Source organism: Callithrix jacchus, chromosome 12 (genome assembly GCF_049354715.1).
Source record: "Callithrix jacchus isolate 240 chromosome 12, calJac240_pri, whole genome shotgun sequence".
Classification (NCBI taxonomy): domain Eukaryota; kingdom Metazoa; phylum Chordata; class Mammalia; order Primates; family Cebidae; genus Callithrix; species Callithrix jacchus.
Window position 1 is genome coordinate 71275177 of NC_133513.1, and position 24148 is coordinate 71299324.

The 24148-nt window shown below is 34.4% G+C and overlaps 1 protein-coding gene across 2 annotated transcripts in view; it reads right to left on the reverse strand.

Annotated features, from left to right (window-relative positions):
* Window positions 1-24148, reverse strand: part of PHYHIPL (phytanoyl-CoA 2-hydroxylase interacting protein like) — a 70036-nt gene that overhangs the window by 7569 nt on the left and 38319 nt on the right. For both annotated transcript variants that reach the window (XM_002756345.6, XM_078345942.1), the window contains exons 2-4: window positions 5615-5811; window positions 2824-2998; window positions 803-920 (exon numbers count right to left, since the gene is read on the reverse strand). In XM_002756345.6, the coding sequence (XP_002756391.1) occupies window positions 803-920; window positions 2824-2998; window positions 5615-5811 (490 nt within the window). The remainder of the gene's footprint in view (window positions 1-802; window positions 921-2823; window positions 2999-5614; window positions 5812-24148) is intronic.

The window sequence follows — 24148 nt, forward strand, 5'->3', positions numbered from 1 at the left end:
GGCTGTTTCCCCACCCAAATCTCATCTTGAATTGTAACTCCCACAATTCCCACATCATGGGAAGAACCTGGTGGGAATGATTAAATTATGGGGGCGTGTCTTTCCTGCACTGGCTGTTCTGATAGTGAATGAGTCTCACGAGATGTGATGGTTTTACAAAGGGGATTTTCCCTGCAGGAGCTCTCTTTTTGTCTGCTGCCATCAATGTAAGATGTGACTTGCTCCTCCTTGCCTTCTGCCATGATTGTGAGGCCTTCCCAGCCATATGAAACTGTAAGTCCAATAAACCTCTTTTGTAAATTGCTCAATCTCAGGTATCTCTTTGTCAGCAGGCTGAAAAACACACTAATACAACAGCTAAAAGACTTCTATTTAGGTAGAAGTCTGTGAATCCCACCTGATTCACCATATTTCATGAAACAGTCATTCTTTTATCCTCTCATTTTCAATGTCTTAAAAAGACCCACAAAAGAGAAAAAAATTAGTAGTAAGTATGATGCAGATGGCAGGACAAGTGTAAACATGAAATGCTCATCAATATAAATATTATAGGTTTAAGATCCTCTAGTCAAATGAGCAGGAACTGGTATCAGAAATGATTATGGGAAAGAATCTAAGTGAAGTAGAAAAAAAAAATCTCATGATCTTTTTCTACTTAATTTTTCTGGAAAATAAAAATCCATATAATTATTTTGAAAAAACCAGAATTGCTATTTGACAGAACTAGACTCAAGGGAAACCTGAGCCTAGAATTTTTAACTATATTTAGTAAAACAAACCACTATATATTTTTGAATCTTACCGAACATAGTCAAAATATTCTTTGTGCTGATTACGATAAAAAACAGAAAACTTAAGCATACGTCCTGCAATCACTTCAGCCTTCTCCAACAACTGTGTTAGATGAACTTTTGAATAGTCTGAAAAGAAACCAAAAAAGTTTGTTATTAAGAATATAGGACCAAAAGTACCAACTATATACTTAATAAGTGGAAGATTATTAAAATTCACCTTTAGGAAATTCAACTTAGTAAATAGGAAATTCCATTTAAAAAAGAAAATATTCGTTGTCTATGTGTGGCACATTTTTCTTTCTAGAAAAATACTTTTGTTATGGTTTCTGGTTGTTTCTTAGACTATCTTTGCTTGCATTTTTCCATTTTTTGAAATTAGAGATACTTAAACAAAAATTAAGTTAAATAACTTTTCATAACCCAAGTAATAGCCATTAGCACCATACTAGCTTTCCTTCAACTGATTGATAAACTGAATAAAAGAAGCTTATAATCTAGCAAAAATAATAATGAGTACATTAGACTTGGGTACACAAGATGCTTGAAACTCTAAAGCATCTGTCAAATCATCTGATTTTTTTGTTTGTTTGTTTACCAAATTTTTGTTTTGAAAGTTGTTTGAGAATTGCTGTCTAACTCCTATACCAGAAACTAGGGAAACATTATGGCCAATAACTATTAGTAAGAATTTCCAAACAGACGCATCCTAGTTAAATTGCTCATGGCAACATAGTTTGTTTACTCACTGCTTCACTGGCTCAACAAACAGTTACTGAGATTAGAACATACAACATACAAGGTACTATGCAAAATTAGATAATCAAGTTAAAAGATAAAAAAAAATGTTATTATTCCTTCCAAAGAACTGACAATCTAAGGGAAGAGAAAAATATATGGATAATAATGATTTATTATGTTAAGTATTAACATTTTAAGACTGAGATAAGCACAGGGTTTTAACCCCTGTCATAGACTAGAAAAGAAGTAGATTAGCCAGTGGCATTCTATTTTATTTTCTTTCCAATACATTGTACAGTGCCTAGCTCACAGCATGGGTTTAATTAATGTTGAATGAATTAGATGTTCAGATTAAAAGTCAACATAAAAAATAGCTTCATCGAAACCTTAGAGTCAGGGTTATTGATAAAGCTTCTGTGAAACAGTCTGTAAATTATTCTGATAAACAATAACTTTGAACAGCTTAAGATTCAGCCTCTATTATTTTTCATAGGAAACAGTCACCTAGATGAACAGGAGGAAACAAAGCTCCTTTCTAAAAGACAAAAGGAAAGAATGACAGGAGTACTTGGGTAGAGATAGCTTTGTATCCCATTAACACTGCTCAATAAATGACTATTTCTTTAATGAATGAGTAAACAATAGATAAATTAGTGAGATGAATGGTAATATTTCCAATCTGATGGATTATTAAGGTTCTGTTCCACATAAAACCTCCCAAAACAATGGCTTTGAGGTATTTTCTAGTGAAGCAAAGACATACACATATATACAGGACCCCAGTTTAGATACAGATTTTCTTAAGATCTTCTAGTACACTAGTGAAAAATCTAGTAACATTTCCGCTAGGGACAGTCATTTAGATCGGCTCCATTTACCTAAATTAGAGAAGGATTTTCTTAGCTTCTGCCTTTTCATATTGGTGAAAATGAAAAAAAAAAAAAAAAAAGAAGAAAGCTCTGTCTCTCAAAATGAAGCTAAAAAATATGCTGAGTATACTTTCAAACTTCATCCATTTTTATTTGCATAGCTTTAATCTTGAAAAAATCAAACCCTGGATATAGAAAAAAAAAGTGATTTGAAGCCATTACTCAAATTTTTCTACTGAGAACTTCGGCTTCCTCCAATCAATACAACATTGTTTATTCTGTTACACAATGCTACTGACAACACAAAAAATGACCAATGTCATATATATCACCTTATAATTACATAAGAGAAATATTTTTCTATAATTAACTTCCCTAGAACAATTAAAGTTTTTTTCTGTATTTGTACCTAGTTCTCTTACCTGCGGTGCAGAATTCTATAATTTCACTCCATTCAGATACAACATAATCACCATCAACTTGTTTTGAGGCAGTCTGAACTGCCACTGTATATTCAGTTCTTGGGCTTAAAAACCAGTGTCCACGGACAGTCATAGGCAAGGGAACAGCTTTTGCCACCAATTTTGTGGGAACATCCTAGGAAGGAAAGAAGGAAGAGAAAGAGAAAAATGAGGGGAGATAGAGAGGGAGAACAAAAGGAAAGAAGGAAGAAAAGGGAGAAGGGAGGAAGGAGGGAAGGGAGAAGGAAGGAAAAAGGGAAGGAGGGGAGAGGAAGAAGTTAATTTAGCAGTATAACTTTAATCAACTGTAAACAATAGAGAAGAACTTATTAAATTCCTGACAATAGAATTTTACTGCTTAAAAATACTTAACAATTATTATATATAAATCTCTTATTTGCCATATGCAAAAACTAAGGCCCAACTTTATTAAGAGACATGCTCGAGGTCATACAGCTTGTTAGTAACATAAATGTACTTGGATTCCAGTTTTCTTGATTTCTAGTATGGTGTTCTTTTCTGTACACTATAAGCTCCTCAAAATGCAACATTCTCATAATGACAAAACTTTAAAAAACAGAGACATAAAAGATAAAATTTAATAATATTAAAAATTTTCAATAGTATAAATATTTCAATAATTCAATATTATTAAATATTTGCTTAATTTATACTACCCAATATTTTAGTAATGCTGCCATTACTTGATATTTTATATCTTAAAAGAGAAAACACTAAAAATGTGAATTTTTGCTTCACCTTCATTCAAATACAGAGTCTGTGTGTCACAGAAAAGTTTAGGCATTTCTAAACAATGATTAGCAAGGTGATTAATTAAACCTGCTAGTTGAATATTCACTACATTTCCAAGGATATGGAATTACAACTGAAGAGTGAAAAAAAGGGATCAAATCTTGAAAAATTCATCATTTAATGTTTAAAATTTAAGAGATTTCAGAGCTATATCGACAAGGCAAATGTCAGCAAAGAGAATATCCATCACTAGAAAGCACAATCAGAATTAGGAACTCAGGAAAAATAATGACTGTTTAATCTGGTTCTCTCTTTCACATTTATCTCTAGTATGTATTATCCTCAGTAATCTTTAGTATGTATAATTGCACATCTAATAAAAACAAAATTTCTAGGCAAGATAAGACAGTTCCAAAGTATCTACCAAGTTAAAACTTAATATCAATATTAAAAAAATAGATGAGATTTTCATCATCAGTGAAAACACTGCAACTTAAGGAAGAATGCTTAAAGCAGATAACTTATCTTCTTTATAGATACTTTTGGAGAAAGAGATATATCAGAAAAGATATATAGCATGTGAATAAGTATCAGGATTATATGCCTAAAGACATCTAAATGTTAATAATTTTCATTCTCAAAACTAAAAAGCAAAAGACAAAAAAATTCATTATCAAAACAAAACCCTAAAAGCAAAAGACAGCTGACTACCTAAAGCAGTTTTCAGCTCTAAAGTGTTTTAAAAATATCCTGAAGTTTATAAGCTGCATCAGATTCCTTTTTTGGCAGTTATAGAAAAAAATGTATGCTGCATTGGAAAACTATGCACTGCCTAAAAGTGTTATACTCTGGCAAAGAAAGGGCTGAAAAACTTTTGAGTTTTGTTTCTAAAGTTCACTCTGGTCCCAAGCAAGTGACTTGCTTTGGCCAGTAGGAAGTTAATAGATAATATTCATGCAGAAGCTTAAAAACCTACTTGTATCAGCTCACCTTCTCTTGGAATTCTGCTACCATAAGTACAAGCGTAGGCTAACCTGCTTGTACTAATAATTAAAGATCACAAGAAGATAGCAAAGGTATCCCAAACAGCCAGCCTAGAGCCAGCCAACTTCCAAACATGCTGGAGCCCAACCAAGATCAGCAAAAACACTTAGGCAAACTGTAGCTGACTGAAGACCCATAGTGAGCCCAGCTAAGTCTGGCCTAGATTAACAGAATAACTCAATTATCCCATAGAGTCCTGAGAAATAAAAAGTTTTGACTGTTGTACGACACAGGTTTTGTGGCTGTTGGTTACACAGAACTAACATGCCAGTAGATAACTGCTACACCAGCCCATGGAAAGTGATTAATAAATGTTAGCTATATATACTCCTATTTCACTGAAACTAAGATTCTTTGACAATGGCACCGTTTTGCTTTTCCCAGAAGCTTTCTGTAGAAAGTGTTCATATAACAGCACTATGCCTGTAGCACCCTCTTCTGGCTATCTGTTTCTGTTATGGAAGCCATTTTACAATTCTGTACTTTGTAGAAACTGATAACAATTCAGTTCTTCTTGTTTAAATATACACAAATAAATTATGTTCAGTGGAGGACAGTCCTCTTTTTCACCCCTCCCATTAGAACTTTCATACTAGTTTATACCTGGATCTACAGATAGGTCTTTTCTTTGGATTACTGTTTGAACTGGTTATAACACCTCATTGGTTTTCTCATTAATAAGTTAAATAAAATCTTTAACGTAAAATAACTTATATTTAGATGATATTCATAATTTTACCTTTTTTGAAAATTATCTTCTAACAATAAACATGGCATTTCCTTTCTTACAAAACTTCTTAGAATGACAGGGTTTTAAAATTACATATAATTTTTATTTTTTTCAGTCAACTACATCACATAAGCCATTAGTAGAATATTATTCATTCTTTTAAAATGTCCTCATACTTAGAAAGTTTTAAGATGCAAATGAGCATGAGTATTTGTTAAATTTTACCTTGTGTTTAAATTTATTGGAGTTCTTGTTCTCTTTCTTATTGAGGTCAATGAAATAGTGTGTAATGCGATCCTTTGATTTTGAATCCATTTCCCATGAAATCTTGAATGAGTCACAGGTAATATTGCTGATTTTGATGTTATGTGGTACAGGAAGTTCTTCCATCTCTGCAATGCCACTGTCTTGTGATTTATTCCCTGCAAGAAAACAATGTACAGGAAGTTCATTTCCAATTAATGGATTTTCCAGTTTGCAAGGTTGCTAGCTGGGTACCAATTTCTGAAATCATTAGTGAATATGAAATTTCATTTTGTTCACGAATTAATTTGAGTTTCAATGGTGGTAAAGAATGTTTATAAGGTCATATTACTAATAAAAAGCAGAGAGAACTTAGTCCTTATCATCTTTACATTTCCCATTTACTTTTCCAATTTGTTTTCACAAAGTGAAAACAAAAACATGATCTACTAAACTGGTTAGGTTCCCTCTAAAAAGCCTCAAGAGCCTAATTTTCTACATGACCAATCAATTTTTCTCTAAAGTAATATCAGGGGTTTTAAGCCAGATAATTTCACAGAAATGTTGATAATGAAAGAGTCCATCCAAATGAAGGAAGCATTTCTTTAAAAGTCCAAGTCCTAGCAGTGACAGTCTATAAAAATTACCCCTCCTCTTGCATTTTGGAAGCATTATGCTTCCACTACATAATAGCATGTAATGGTTATATTACATATACAAATAATACTGAAGACCATTCACTTACAAGTTACAATGTCAAGGATAACTCTAGAAATCTTTTATCTATGGAATCTTGATGAATTTAAGAGCTGAAACAACAAATAAGGCTAAAAGAAAAAAGATGATTGCCATAGTGATTGATATTAAAATCTTGAAGAATTGATATGACACCTGGTTACTTTAAAGATTATCTCTATACTTCCACTTAGAGAGAAAATGCTAACAGTTTGGCTAAAAGTATCAAGCAGGATTTGATGGAACATAGGACAAAAAGAAAAAGACATGTCAAGTTTGTTTTATACATAAAAAAGACATACTAGAATTAAATTTTACTCCATTTTTTTATATGTTCCTCTTCCCTAGTCCAATATAATGTTGAATGCCTCAAAAGAGAAAAACAATTGTTTTTCAAGTAAGAAAAAAATGGTAGGCCATAAATCAATTACTTAACTTGTTGCTTAAATAATAAAATGTTGATCAACGAAAAAACAACAATGAATGTCACCTTGTGGCAGTACTTTCCATTTCCAGATTAGATTGTTCTCTCCTCCTCCACATTTCCATGACAGTCATTGTTATAAACCTTTTGACCGTTCCCAACTTCATTAAATCTTTGACCCATGTTATCTCATTTCAAGCTGCCTTATAGCCAGAGGAACCCAAAGGCAATGGAAAACTAATTTCAAAATAACTTAAGTTCTTTGATTTTACTTCTTGAACAATACTTTTAAAAATTCTTCTTTCTTCTCCTATGTACTTTCTTCACAGTCCAGTTTCTCTACATGCCCTCTCCACAAAATTCCCAGAAAAATTACTTCACCTTTACTTTCCTCCCCATCAGATTGCATAGAATCCCCAAATTACTTCTCGCCTAAAGCTTTTCAAATGTTAAGAGCAGGGAAGAAATCAAGTGAAACCCTTATAATGGCCTTGGGAAAGGAAAAGGCAAAAAATGCTCAAACATTAGCAATTAGAAATTTTGTACTATTTTGAAAAACTCACATTTCAACCCATTAGTCTGTTCCACTGTCTTTAAAACATCAGTAATATTAATGAAAAACTTTCTGAACTTCAATAGTAGAAATTTTTGTAGAACTCATCTGCAATGTAACTATGTCTATATAATTTCACAACTGAGTGAAAAAATAATTACAATTGTTATTTAGGATCATGTAGAGAAAAATAAAGCTATTTTGCATTTGATTCAATTTAATGAAACACAACTTCAATATAGAAACACTAAGATACTATTAATATTTTTTGCATTTAAACTTCCACTATTGTTACCTTCTTCAACCTTAAAGTCACAAATGATTATTTCACAGAACATAATTCCTTTTTTAAAAATTTTTCCAATTGTTACAATTTGAGAGAAAAAAATGTTACTTTTATTGGAAAAACGACATAAAACTCAAGCCTAGAAAAGAATTAGTTATATTAAAAATCTTCATTTTCAAGCTACTCATCACAAAACTACTAGATTAACTAGTTCTTAACAAACCACCAGATTAACTTCTAAGTGACTTTCTTACCTAGGTAGGCCAGGTAAAAATTTAATTTAGATAAATCTTTCAAGTTCACAGGTAACTTTCTTTTTCTTCACTTTCTGTGAATCAATTTTTAACTGACTGAGATTTTGAGATAAGCGATGGAAGACAATGATTCTGTCTCTAAAAACTGATGAATAACAGTTATCCACATGACACTAATAATATCAGTAACCAGCCAGTACTATCTCAGTCCTGTCAAGCATACTTCCACAAGTAGCTTCCTTTCCTTAGTAAGACTTCATCTTACAGCCAATTCTAGCTATGTTTCTCTACATGCCAATTGATTCTAACATCTATGGTTACACTGTGGATTGGCTAAATTGAATGCAGAATGAATAAATGGTTTCATGTACTTTTGTTTATCCAAAACATGAAAGTTGCTTTTGAGAACAAACATTTCAAAAGCAGTTTCTAATGACAGCAACTATTGAAATGCAAGCTGAAAACAACGCCAAACTACACTAATACTTTTTATATACAGCTCTCTTCTTGTTGAACTTGTTATCTTACAAAAGAATGATCAAATTTTTGTTAAAAAAACAGCTTTATTGAGATATAATTCATATACTATATAATTCACTCATTCAAAGTATGTGATTCAATGGTTTTTGGTGGATTCAAACTTGTGCATCCACACTTACAAGAAGTTAAGAACATTTTCTTTACCCCAAAATAAAACCTCATGCACCTAAGCCATCATCCCTCCCACTTTGCCCACATACACTCTTGACCCCTCCCCTTCAGCTCTAGACAAATCACAAATTATTTTGTCTCCATAGATTTGCCTATTTTGTACATTTCATATTAAATGATATCATACAATATGTGGCCCTTTGTGACTAGCTTCTTCATATAGCATAATGTTTTTGAGCTTCATTCATGTTGTACCAGTACTTCACTTCTTTTTATTGCACCACAATATTCCACTGTATGCATACACCATTCATCAGCTATAGACATTGGGTTGTTTCCACTTCAGGGCTACTCTAAATAATGCTACTATGAACATTTGTGAATCGATTTTTGTGCCAACATGTATTTCCATTTCTCTTAGGTATATACCTAAGAGTGGAACTGCTGTGTCATATAGTAATTTCTATATTTAACTTAGGAACTATTATCTATCATTTTTTATTAAAAAGGTATCATAGTGGTTGTGTAGTGGTATCTCATTGTGGTTTTAATTTGCATTTCTCTGAAAGCTAATGGTGTTGGAAATCTTTTCATGTGTTTATTGGCTATTTGTATATCTTCTTTGGAGAAATGTTTATTCAGATCCATTGCCCCTTTTTAAAAATTGAGTTGTAACAGTACTTTATCATCTAGATACAAGTCTATTATCAGATATATGATTTGCAAAAATGTTTTCTCATTCTGTGGTTTGTTTTTTTGCTTTTTTAGAGCACAAAAAAATTATTGTGACCAAGTTCAATTTATCTATTTTTCTTTTGTTCCTCATATTTTTGGGCTTATATTTTAAGAAAATACTGCCTAACCCAAGGTCATGAAGATTTATTTTCTTCTAAGAGTCTTATAGTTTTAATTTTACATTTAGGTTTTTGATCCATTCTGAGTTAATTTTTGTATATGGTGTGAGGTAGGGGTCCAACTTCATTGTTTTTCATATGACTAGGTCTCTATCTCAGCATTGTTGAAAAGATAATATTCTTTTCTTATTTAATTGTTTTGGCACCCTTGCCAAAGTCAACTGGCCGTAAATATATGGTTTATTTCTATACTCGCAATTCTATTCCACTGATCTCTATCCCTAATTCCAGTACTGCACCATCTTGATAAGTGAACCATTGTAGTAAGTTCTGAAATCAAGAAGGGTGAGTCCTGGAACTATGTTCTTCTTTTCAAGACCATTTTGGCTATTCTGGGTCCCTTGAATTTCCATACGAATTTTAGAATCAGCATGTCAGTTTCTGCAAATAAGTTAGATTTAATTTTGCTAGGGTTTGAGTTGAATCTATAAATAAATGCCCTAAATAAACAAGAATATTTAAGAAGAAAGTAAATTCACATTTATCAATGAAGAGATCACTGTAGATTAATTCCCTTTTAAATGTCTTTATATTGTGGAAGTTTACAAGCATACATCAAGTAGACAAAATAATACAATGAATCCCCATGTATCTATCACCCAACTTTAAAAAACATCAACATTTTGCCAAACAAAACTATAAGACTTTTGTTTCATTTATTTGCTATTTATTTTTGAATCCCATTATCCTTATCTTAGATAAATTTTATTGTGATGCAATTTCAGACTTACAAAAAAGTTGTAAGACTAGTACTAAGAGCTCCCATATACCCTTTACCCAGCTTCTCTAGTTGGTAACGTTTTATCAAATTTTCTCTATTACCTTCTCTGTCTCTCCCCCTGCCACCTCTTTTTTTTCTTTCTCTCCACACATACACATATACATTTGCTTCAGAGCCATTTGAGAGTAAACTGCCAAGAGGATGGTCCTTTATTGCTAAGCACTAAAATGTGTATTTTATTATTATTCTCTTACACAACCAAAGTACAATGATCAAAATCAGAAAATTACTATCACCCTAGCATTTAATCTGTGGACCTCATACTTCACTATTTGTTTTAAAAAAAATCTGTATAGCAGCAAAAACGAAGTCCCAAAACTTTGTGGTCACAGGGTGTAATTTAGCCATCACGTCTTGTTTGATCTGGAATAGTTCTTCAGTCTGTGTTTGTCTTTCATCTTTGAAAATAATTTTGTAGAATGTTCCCCATTCGAATTTGTCTGATGTTACCTCATCATTGGGATTTTTATTTTTTTGGCGAAATACCATAGACATAATGTTGTGTATGTGATAACTGGTTTGTTCCATTACTGGTGAAGTTAATGTTCATCACTTGGCTAAGGTAGTGTCTACAAGGTTCCTCTATTTTTCCCTTTGTAATTAATCAGCATTTTGTGGGGATATATTTTGAGACTGTGAATGTCTGTTTTCACATCAAACTTTACCCCACTAATTATAGTATCTACTGATGATTCTTCCTTGAATCAATTATAAACTTGCCAAATGGTGATATTCTATCATATTATTCATATTTATTACTTGTGGTCCCCTATAATGAAGAACTTCTCCATTTTTTTATAACACTAGAGGCTCAGGTATTCTATTATTAAATGGGTTATAATGTGGGTTTGAATGTTTGTGTCCCCTCCAAACTTCATGTTGAAACTTAATCCCCAATGCAACAGCATTAAGAAGTGGAGTCTTTAGGTAGTGATTGATGATGAGGGCTCCTCTTTAGTGAAAGGGATTAAGTCCTTTATAAAACAGTCTTCACACACAGGTTAGCCCTTTTTGCCTGGACCACCTTATACCATCCCGCAAGGTGACATCTTGAAGCAGAGAGCAGCCCCATATAAAAATCTGCTCACATTTTGACCCTGGATTGGAACTCTTAGAAATAAATGCCTATTATTTGTAAATTATTCAGCTTTACGTATATTTTTATAGCTGTACAAATGAACTAAGATAATCTGTTACTATTATTTATTGTGTTGCTCAACTTGTTTCACATTTGGCCAATATAAGCCCTTTAAGCTGGTTCCTTTTGGCATATCCCTGTCTTATTTGAGCACTTGCTTACTTTCTTCCATTAACAAGGTGTTTTAGGCTTATTTTATAGTTTCATACCCCAGCCTTGGAATCAGCCATTTCTCTAAGGAGCTAAGACCTAATTTTAGCAGAGGATGGCATTTAGAGACTAAGACCTGAGTACTAGGCGTGCTCATTACTGTTAAGAGTGTCATTGCTTCTAGCGACCCTCTCAATGGCTATAAGAGATAGAAAATACATGCATATGTGTGCATATTTCTATCTATATTTCTACACTTACATATAACACCACCACAGATTTATAATGATATGTTCAATTCTAATCCAACATCACAGGGTTCATTCCAGTTTTCCCCTTTACCATCTGTATTACTACATACAGGTTAAGTATACCTTATCCAAAATGCTTGGGACCAGAACTGTTACAAATTTCAATTTTTGTTCAGATTTTGGAATATTTGCAGTTTTAGAAATGCCAATCTGAAATCTGAAACCTGAAAGGCTCCAATAAATATTGCCTTTGAGTGTCATGTGAGCATTCAAAAGTTTTGGATTTTGGAGCATTTCAGATTTTTAATTTTCAAATTAGAGATACTCTCAATCCATACTTCAACAGTGAGAAACCAAGTCTCATTATTTATATTTACTTATTTGCTCAATATAGCATACACTGAAGCAGTTTCTGAATTGCTGATTAATTCCACTCTGAAAAACCTATTAACTATTTCAACATTTACTTACAGTTCTTTTTGTCTTTAGTCTGAGAGTTTAATCAGTAACAAATCCCATAGTTTCTGGCCTTCATTTGTTTCCATTGCCTTTTTTTTTTTTTGTTTTTTTTTTTTAAAGATCCTCAGAATCCTGTTATGTTAGTTAGGTTTAGTATTTTTTTCTATTTTCTACTGCTTTAATTTCTTTTTTGATCTGTATTATTTCCATTTTGGTGTTTTATTTTGGGAATTATATAGTTGTTTTCCCTAGTATTTATAATAGAAATTTATTTCATGTGTTTCTATTGTTTTTGCCCCCCATTGGTAATAAATGTTTAAATCTATCCTCTTTCTCTGACCAGTACTTTAAGCATATCTTAGATTCTGATATGTAGGGTTTTCATAACTTTTTAAAAAGAATTTCTGTAATTTCAGTTTTGTTTCTTCTTATACTCAAGAGTTTATTAATATAACTTTTTCCCCCAAGGTGGAGATACATTTTAATTTATTTTCTTATCAATTTCTAGCTTTACTTATTGCATATTATCACAGTGTTGTCTGTAATTGTTCTACTTTATGAAATTTACTGATGCTTTGTGAATTAATATTTATTTTTGTGTATGTTCCATATGTGGTACATTCTCTACTATCAGGGATTAAAGATATAGGTATAAATGTAGATATAGATGTAGATAGATTTATAAGATCTATCAATTATGTTCTTTAGTATATTTTCCTTATTTTTGTCCATTTTATCTGTCTCAGGCTGAAAGTGGTGTGTTAAATCTTTTATCACCATGGTACTTCAATATCATGTGTCTTTTCATCTCTTACAGCTTCTGCTTCTAAATGTGAGTGCTTTATAACTTGGCTCATAAATATTAAGTGCTACACTTCCACTGTGAATTATGGCTTTTATCATTTAAAAGTGTCCTTCTTTGTGCTTTCTGCTGGAATTCTTGTCTGGTTATAAGGATGGCAACTCCTGCTTTCTTATCATTTCTGTCTTGCATAGCTTCTCCCCTTACTTTTAGCCTTCTAAATCACTACATTTTAGGTATCTCTCTTTTATAGAGCAAATAGTTGGGTTTTTGTCTTTGAGAGCCAAATTTAAAAATAATTTTTCTACTTATAACAGGTGAATTCGGCCTATTAACATTTACTAATGTTACTGATATGTTTGATCTCAAATGTATCATATTACTTTATGTTTCAATTACTATATGCATTATGTTGTGCTTGTGTGTCTTTCTCTACATGGGTTTTCTTTAGTTTTTCTCCTAATTTCTTTTAGTATTTAGGGAAAAAATTGGGTTTTTCTTCTAATGTTTACCATTGTATTTATATATTTTTTAAATGTGCTTAATCTCCTTTCTTTTTTAACCCTTTACTGCCTGTTTTCAGCTGATAATGATAACCTTTGGCTTCCATCTATTGTTTATATATTAATGAATGAGCATATTTCAGTTTTCTCTTTTTCCCCTTTTCTCCCATTTCTTATATTATTTTATCTTTGCCAGAATATACTTTTATATATTATTCTTCCTCCTTCATCATTTCCACCTTTTTTAGTATTGTATCTAAAATTAGAAATATTAAGTGCTCAATTAAATATATACAACTCACTCCTTGGTAGACTGCAAAAAAAGGAGCTCATGGCTGCAGAATTCTTTGAGTTCTTGTTTCTTTAGGTTTCTCTATAGATTTGATACTTGAAGTACACAATGGGTCAATATATACTTTCTTTCCTTGAGTTTCTTGAAAATGCTTCACCTTTGTTATTTTGCTTTTGTGTGTTTATTTTGAATAATATTATATCAATCTAATTCTCTTGCTCCTATAAGTTTTTTGCTCCTTTAGTTAGTAAGCTCTAATCATTTTTTTTCTTTATTATTAACACTTTTAAATGTATATGCTTTGGAGTGGATTATTCTGTAAAGTTCTATTGGATTAGTTGTAAATATTAGTTGTCTTTTGTGATCTTTTATATTTTTCTTTTTGTAAAAGAGATTCCAATTAAATATATGTTGGATCTTATTTGCCTCTCATTTAAACCACTTTCTTACCAGCCTTTTTCACTTTTTTCATTATCCCATTTTCATTTGCTTGGTTGTTTTCCCACTTTTATTTATGCCTCTATTATGTTTTCATTCAAGCCTATTCTTCCTTAGAATCTTTGTAATTTCAAATATAATTTTTTCATCTGTATTTCCTGCCCAAGTTCAATCAATGTTTGTTTTATTTCTTCCTTTTCTCAATTTTTGATTTTATTTTCCAAGTTTGAATCAGAGTGTTTTTTCATATTCATAGGTGTTTAAGGATATTCAGAGGATTATAATATCTTGTTTATCTTTTTCTGCTTTCTTCTTAATAGTAGCTTCATTTACATAAAAGACTGCTGGCACAAAAGTAATTTATGAGATTACTAGTTCAAGACTGCCCTCATCTGTCCGTGTAGTATAGTTTGTTTGTTTTTTAATTTTTTAATGGATGGTGTTTTTTAAGGAGGTAGAAAAGGGATCATGTGTTCAATTTTAATTTTCTTTTGTCTTGAGAAACCTTACGTTCTCCCCTCTTGCTTCCTTGACTCATTATCAAAGTTTCCAAATTGCATCTCCTCCTTTCTTTTCACACTCTTTACCCCAGAAGCACAGAAAGAATGAATCCTGTGTGTGCTTTTAAGTCTCTTCCTTATAGTCAGTGCTTTGGATAAACTTTCTTTTTCTGAAGATGAATTTAATTCACTCTTAGACTCTCCGTTCTTCTCATATTTTTTGGGCCTGAAGTTTCTCTGGATCCTCCTCTCTCTTTCCATTTGCTCTACGAATGAACTTTGATTAGAAGTTCAAGAAATAGTTATAACATTTTTTTAACTTATATGTAATTTAAAAATTCATAGTCTCAGTCTTATATTAAAGATATAGAATATAAGTGACTGGTTTTTATTAATCGCTATAATTTCTGGATGATGAATTGGGTGACTTCGATGTAGGAGGCTGTCATTACCTCAGGTACTCAGAAATCAAATTCATTCACTGTTAAAACAGTTTTTACACTGGGCCAAATTTAATCATTGTTGAAAGGCATTTTTTTTGTATTTTTAATTTGAGTAAGATTTCCTGAAGACAACCTGTTGGGCTTTATATGTTAAATTTAGGAAACTTTCCCCAGGATACTAAAGAATGTACACTCTCTCTTCTTAGAAGATTTTTAAATAAAATATCTACCTTGGGTGATTTGTTGTTTGCTACTTGAAGCAGGTGTTTGAAGTAGGTGGCTTCTTACACTATGACAAACAGTTCAGATTTATAAAACTGGTTGAGGATGTTTATCACTCTAATTAGCTTATGTGTGTATTTTCAAATTTACTTTTATCAATTATTACAAAAGTTTTATTAGGTACCAATTATTTACATATCTAAGGTAGACAATAGAAGAGGTGCAAACATGTATGAAGTATCTCATGCCTCAAGGATATAAAATAGTAAAGAATGCAGAGGATGCCATAATAAAAGTAATCACAAAACCTAATTGAAAGACTAGAGTTATTAAGGAATATTAAGGAAATCAAGAAATACTTCAGAAAACAAGTGACATTCTTCCGTGTAGGAGAAGTAAAATTTCAACAGGTGAAGACTAGTGGGAAAGTTGAGGACATGACACTCTAAATGGAGGCAAGAGAAAAAGCATTAAAGAACAGTGCATCTTCAGTTTAGCTCATTCAGCACATTGTATAGGGAGACAGTACCAAGTGAGAATGCTAAAAAAAAAAAAAAAAAAAAAAGACTAGTAATGTATCAAGAAACTTGAGAAATTATTTTTAAGAGAAAAAAACTAGTGTTTGATTTGGATGGAGTCCAATAGTTATGTAATTCAAAAATAAAATTCTAAGGCCTAGCCAGGCATCTGAATGGACCCCTCCTCTCAGACAAGGGCATTCCAGAGTTAACCTGAAAATCTAGTTAAGGCCATAATGTAAGAGAGGGTGAAACATGCCTCATTATACCCCTCCAACATTAACATCAAGATAGATATGATAAGAAACATTTATAATTTCTTTTCTCTGGTTTCATCTGCACAATAAAACGTTGGTCTCCACAACCCCTTAGTAACCCCGATATTTCCTTCTACTGATAACTCTTTCAATCAATTGCCAATCAGAAAATTTTTAAATCTACCTAGAACTTGGAAGCCCCCCTCCCTTGAGTTGTCCTGCCCGTCCAGATTACCAATGTAAATATTACAGGTATTGATTTATGTATTATGTCTCCATAAAATGTATAAAAGCAAGCTGTATACTAACCGCCTTGGGCACATGTTGTCAGGACCTCCTGAGGTCACCAGGGCATCCTTAACCTTTGCAAAATAAACTTTCTGACTTCAAGATCTGTACCTTTTGAGTTCACAGGTACAAGTTTAAGATACAACTTCATCAAAATGAATCCTCTTACTCTCAGTTAGTTCAAATGTGACTTTTAAACATTTCAAGAAAGCAATTTTTGGCCAGGCTCAGTGCCTCACACCTGTAATCTCAGGAATTTGGGAGACTGAGGAGGGCTGATTCTTTAGCCCAAGAGTTCAAGACCAGCCTGAGCAACATGGGGAAATACTGTTTCTACAAGAAATGCAAAAAATTAGCCAGGTGTTGTGGCACATGTCTGTAGTCCCAGCTACCTGTTAGGCTGAGGTGAGAGAATCACCTGAATCTAGGAGGTCAAGGCTACAGTGAGCTGTGATTGTGCCACTGCACTCCAGCCTGGGGGATAGAGTAAGACCTTGTCTCAAAAAAAAAAGGAAAAGCAATTTTTAAATATTGGTCAGTGTCCAGCATAAATCCATGTATTTAGGAAGATGCATGAGTACATAGCATAAGCTCTGTATCGAAAGGAACTTGAAAGGATCTATACTCACTAAAACATTTTAAGTGTACAAAAGGATAAGCCCATTTTACATCTACCTTCAAAATCACATACCTCAATCTATGCATATAAAAACCAATGTTGTTGTGGTGTTATGAATTTCTATGTATCAGTAAATTATTGTCAATATTATTAAAGCAAACTAAATATGGCCTGAAAAAAACTCCATACTTCTATATTTGAGTCCTTGTGAATGAACTGAAACCTAACTTAATAGGTAGACAGGACTGAAAACCTAACTAGGAGTATGCACCTGTAACAGTGACTGAGTCTTGGACAATCCCAGCAGCTGTATTTAAATCATTCACACACTGCTGAATGTTCAAACTGTTCAAATGCTGAGCAGTAACCAATCCAGTTGTTTCTGTACCTCACTTCTGATTTCTGTATGTCACTTACCTTTTTTTTGGTCTATAAATTTGTTCTGACTACATGGCACCCCTGGGGACTCTCTGAATCTGCTGTAATTCTGGGGGCTGCTTGATTCATGAATCATTCATTGATCAATTAAACTTTAAATATTTGGCTGAAGTTTTTCTTTAAAAAATATATTCTGACACATGCACACATATGTTCATTGCAGCACTGTTTACAATAGCAAAGACTTGGAACCAACCCAAATGCCCACCGATGATAGGCTGGACAGGGAAAATGTGGCACATATACACCATGGAATACTATGCATCCATCAAAAACGATGAGTTCATGTCCTTTGTAGGGACATGGATGAACCTGGAAACCATCATTCTCAGCACAAGAACAGAAAATCAAACACTGCATGTTCTCACTCATAGGCGGGTGTTGAACAATAAGAACACATGGGCACAGGGAGGGGAGCATCACACACTGAGGTCTGTAGGGAGGGACTAGAGGAGGGACAGTGTGGGGTAGGGAGTTGGGGTGGGATAACATAGGGAGAAATGCCAGATATAGGTGATGGGGATGGAGGCAGCAAACCACATTGCCACGTGTGTACCTATGCAACAATCCTGCAAGTTCTTTACATGTACCCCAGAACCTAAAATGCAGTAAAATATATATATATATATAATAAAATAAATAAATAAATAAGACAAAATATATATATTCTATAAATTACCTATTCTATAAGAAATAGAGATTACTAAAACTTCCATATTTTTTCTTTATCTTAAGAATTAAAAAGTTGATGTTAAACAAACACCACCAATTATAATTAAAATAGAATAATATTAGGGATATGTTACACAATGAAAATCATTCAATGTAATAATTTTTGTCTTGTTATTTATAGATGTATATATGGGTATTAAACTGGTGAATATACAATGCACACATATAACCACACAATATTTCTCTTTGAATAGCTTCACACTAAGACAAACTATTTAACTCTAAAAGTTCCTATTTTAACTAAATTCCTTAGAATCTGAGATTTGTAAAGTATTTACACCTCTGAGAAAGATCAGTCAGTGAAAAAAAAGTTACTTCGTTTTCAAGATTACTGCATGAAGTGTACACCTCAATTTGCTTAATCCAAAAAAGGAGTTTTAACTGAAATAATAATTAAAATAGTATTTTAATAAACTAGATGTGCTCTGGCAAATACTGCAATAGAACATATCTAATTTATTGAAGTCTTCCTGTTTTCATCATATTCTGGGCACCATTGCTCCTTAGCACCACCAGTGTTGCCTTGAACACAATGACTAATTTTTCTTCTAAATAATATCTTTAAGTGCTACAATAAAAGCCAACCTAAAATGTTAGTTACAGTAACTAAGACGGCCTAAATGACTCCATTTAAATAAAGAGAGTGTTTGCAAAGGTAATGATGGTAGTTTAAATAATAAGCCTTGAGCCATCTTTCTAAGAAACAAATTGTAGGTGTTAGGTTTATCTCCCTTAAAAGTAGCAGTCAAGAGCAATTTTCTCATATTTTATTTCCTTCCTAAAGTTTTAGTGCTCAAAAAACCTCTAACAAAGCATAGATACAACTATTTTATAATTGTAATTACATGTATATGGGTGTTTAAATAAATATCTGTTTTAATAACTTCCATTATCAATTCACAGATGCAGTATGCTGGGGAAAATTGCTTTCCTCTTCATTAAAAACAACTTTGAAATACTGTAATACTTAAAAATTCAATGAAAGGGAAACTAATTAAGATAGTAATAAAACTCAAAATAGTAACTGCAACGAAACACTGAAACTATTCTTTGCTTTACAATAAACTCTCAAAAGTATGAGGAGGGGTTTTCAAGATGGTGCAGTAAGAACAACTCGGGATCGCAGCTCTCAGTGAATGCTCAGAGGGTGAGTCAAAGCCTCATTTCCAGATGGATCTTTGTTGCCCACAGAATGGGGAAAGTCCCAGGTGTAGGAAAGACATGCAAGCGTAGCTGGTTAGGCTGTTGCGGCCGCTTTGGCCGGCGCCGCAGTGCAGGCACTCCCCAACAATCCGCACAAAACACACGGGCCCGGATGCCCTGCTAAACTGGCAATCTAAGATTTGGGAGGGCAGATTAGCATATCCATCTGATTAAACGGGACTTGGACAGTGAGCCAGACCAGGAGATTCCTGGGAAGTCGTGTTTGAGCCAGCGCAGTGGCTAGCTGCACGGAAATCACACAGATCCCGGTGCTCTAACAACGGGCAACCAAAACACCTGGGAGAGAGCCATTCATTCAACTTAAAAAAAAAAAGGCGCTCTGAGGCAGGGAGCCTGGTGAGCAGGCTCAGTGGGTTTCACCGCCACAGGGACAAACAAAATGGCAACTCGAAACGCTCTGGGTGGAGAGTTTCACTGCGAGCACAGCTGAACCCAGGATGGTGCAGCTCGGTGGGGGAGGGGCGTTCACCATTACCGAGGATATCCACCCCTACGGAGGCACACTCCCATTGCTGACACAGCCTGCCATTGCCAAGGCAACACACCATAACAGAGAGACTCCACTGCAGGGCTGAGCTGGTGGCAGCAGGGCGGAGCCTCCCATGGAGCCCGCAGCTGCAGGGCAGAGCCCACAGCAACAGGGCTCACACCACATCAGCAGGGCAGAGCCTTGGCAGGCAAATAGTGACTAGACTGCCTCCTAGCTGGGCAGAATAGTGCCACGGACACTCATAAAGAAAGCCCCAACCCCCTCAAGACAGAGCATCTGAGAAAAAAAGGGGTTCTAAGAGTTGTGCTGCAGCAGAATTAAATGCACCTGCCTAACAGCCCTGAATGAACAACGGAGCTCATAGCTCAGCACTTGAGCTCCGATAAAGTACAGACTGTCCTCAAGCAGCTCCCTGACCCCTGTATATCCAGAGTCACCTCAAAAAGGACTGATCAGACTGACATTAGGCAGGCACCATTCTGAGACAAAGATAGCAGAAGAAGAAACTGGTAGCATCCCTCACCATTCTGCAGCTGCTACAGGTGTACACCAGACAAGCAGGGCCTGGAATGGACCTCAGCAGTCGTACAGCGGAGGGGCTAGACTGGTAGAAGGAAAACCAAGTAACAGAAAGACCTCATCATCAACAATCTGGGCATCCACTCAGAGACCCAATTGAAAAGTCAGCAACTACTCAGACGACAGGTGGATAAATCCACAAAGATGGGAAGAAACCAGCGCAAAAAGGAGGAAAACACCCGAAACCAGAACACCTCGCCTCCTAGAAAGGACCAAAATTCCTCACCAGCAAGGGAACAAAGCTGGACGGAGAATGACTGTGACGAAATGATGAAAGTAGACTTCAGAAGGTGGGTAATGAGAAACTTCAGTGAGCTAAAAGAACATGTTCTAAATCAATGCAAAGAAACTAAGAACCTTGAAAAAAGATTTGAAAAAAGATTCGAGGAAATGATAATAAGAATGGATAACTTAGAGAGGAATATGAATGAATTGAAGGAACTGAAAAACACAATATGAGAACTTCGCAAAGCATGCACAAGTTTCAACAGCTGAATTGACCAAGCAGAAGAAAGAATATCAGAAGTCGAAGGTCAACTCAATGAAATAAAACGAGAAACCAAGATTAGAGAAAAAAGTGCAAAAAGGAATGAACAAAGTCTCCAAGAAATGTGGGACTCTGTGAAGAGACCTAACCTATGTCTGATAGGTGTACAGAAGGGGACAAAGAGAATGAATACAAGCTGGAAAATACTCTTCAGGATATTATCCAGGAAAATGTCCCCAACCTAGCAAGGCAGGCCAACTCTCAAATTCAGGAAATACAGAGAACACCACAAAGATATTCCACAAGAAGAGCAACCCCAAGGCACATAATTGTCAGATTCAACAGGGTTGAAATAAAGGAGAAAATACTAAGGGCAGCCAGAGAAAAAGGTCAGGTCACCCACAAAGGGAAGGCCATCAGACTCACAGCAGATCTCTTGGCAGAAACTCTACAAGCTAGAAGAAAGTGGGGGTCAATATTCAACATCCTTAAAGAAAAGAACTTTCAACCCAGAATTTCATATCCAGCCAAACTGAGCTTCGTAAGTGAAGGAAAAATAAAATCCTTTGCGAACAAGCAAGTACTCAGAGATTTTGTCACCACCAGGCCTGCTTTACAAGAGCTCCTGAAAGAGGCACTACACATAGAAAGGAACAACAAGTACCAGCCATTCCAAAATCACACTAAATGCTTAAGAGCATCAACATAATGAAGAATCTACAACAACTAACGGGAAAAACAGACAGCTAGCATCAAAATGGCAGGATCAAATTCACACATAACAATATTAACCCTAAATATAAATGGACTAAATGCACCAATCAAAAGACCCAGACTGGCAAACTGGATAAAAACACAAAACCCATCAGTGTGCTGTATCCAGGAAACCCATCTCACATGCAAGGATACACAAAGGCTCAAAATAAAGGGATGGAGGAAGATTTACCAAGCAAATGGAAAGCAAAAAAAAGCAGGAGTTGCAATTCTCATCTTTGTTAAAATAGACTTTAAAGCAACAAAGATCAAAAGAGACAAAGAAGGTCATTACATAATGGTAAAAGGATCGATACAACAAGAAGAGCTAACGATCCTAAACATATATGGACCCAATACAGGAGCACCCAGATACATAAGGCAAGTTCTTAATGACTTACAAAGAGACTTAGATGCCCACACAATAATAGTGGGAGACTTTAACACTCCACTGTCAATATTAGACAGATCAACCAGACAGAAAATCAACAAGGATATCCAGGGCTTGAACTCGGACCTGGAACAAGCAAACCTGATAGACATTTACAGAACTCTCCACCCCAAATCCACAGAATATATATTCTTCTCAGCACCACATCACACCTACTCTAAAATTGACCACATAATTGGAAGTAAAGCACTCCTCAGCAAATGCAAAACAACTGAAATCATAACAAACAGTCTCTCAGACCATAGTGCAATCAAGTTAGAACTCAGAATTCAGAAACGAACTCAGAACCGCACAGCTTCATGGAAACTGAACAACTGGCTCTTAAATGTTGACTGGATAAACAATGAAATGAAGACAGAAATAAAGAAGTTCTTCGAAACCAATAAGAATGAAGACACAACATGCCAGAATCTCTGGGACACATTTAAAGCAGTCTCTAGAGGAAAATACATAGCAATAAGTGCCCATATGAGGAGAATGGAGAGATCCAAAATTGACACCCTATCATCAAAATTGAAAGAGTTAGAGAAGTAAGATAAAAAAAACTCAAAACCTAGCAGAAGACAAGAAATAACTAATGTCAGATCAGAACTGAAGGAGATAGAGACACGAAAAACCCTTCAAAAAATCCATAAATCCAAGAGCTGGTTTTTTGAAAAGATCAACAAAATAGACAAACCACTAGCCAGATTGATAAAAAAGAAAAGAGAGAACAACCAAATAGATGCAATAAAAAATGATAAAGGGGAAATCACCACAGATTCCACAGAAATTCAAACCGTCATCAGAGACTATTACAAACAACTCTATGCACATAAACTAGTAAATCTGGAAGAAATGGATAAATTCCTGGACTCCTGTGTCCTCCCAAGCCTAAACCAGGAGGAAGCTGAAACTATGAATAGACCAATAACAAGGTCTGAAGCCGAGGCAGCAATTAAGAGCCTACCACACAAAAAAAAGCCCAGGTCCAGATGGGTTCACAGCCGAATTCTACCAGACACACAAAGAGGAGCTGGTACCATTCCTTCTGAAACTATTCCAAATAATCCAAAAAGAGGGAATCCTTCCCAATTCATTTTATGAGACCAACATCATTCTGATACCAAAACCTGGCAGAGACCCAACAAGAAAAGAAAACTTCAGGCCAATATCCATGATGAACATAGATGCAAAAATCTTCAATAAAATATTGGCAAGCCGATTGCAACAGCAAATCAAAAAACTTATCCATCATGATCAAGTAGGATTCATCCCAGGGATGCAAGGCTGGTTCAACATATGCAAGTCTATAAACATAATTCACCACATAAACAGAACCAAAAACAAAAACCACATGATTATGTCAATTGATGCAGAGAAGGCATTCGACAATATTCAACAGCCCTTTATGCTAAAAACCCTCAATAAACTCAGTATTGATGGAACGTATCTCAAAGTAATAAAAGCTATTTATGACAAACCAACAGCCAATATCATACTGAATGGGCAAAAACTGGAAGCATTCCCTTTGAAATCCGGCACTAGACAAGGATACCCTCTTTCACCACTCCTATTCAATATAGTACTGGAAGTTCTAGCCAGAGCAATCAGGCAAGAAAAAGAAATAAAGGGTATTCAAATAGGAAAGGTGAAAGCCAAATTGTCTCTATTCGCAGAAGACATGATAGTATACCTAGAAGACCCCATCGCCTCAGCCCAAAAACTCCTGAAACTGATAAGCAACTTCAGCAAAGTCTCAGGATATAAAATCAATGTGCAAAAATCACAAGCATTCCTATACACCAATAACAGACTTAAAGACAGCCAAATCAAGAACGAACTGCCATTCACAATTGCTACAAAAAGAATAAAATACCTAGGAATACAACTCACAAGGGACGT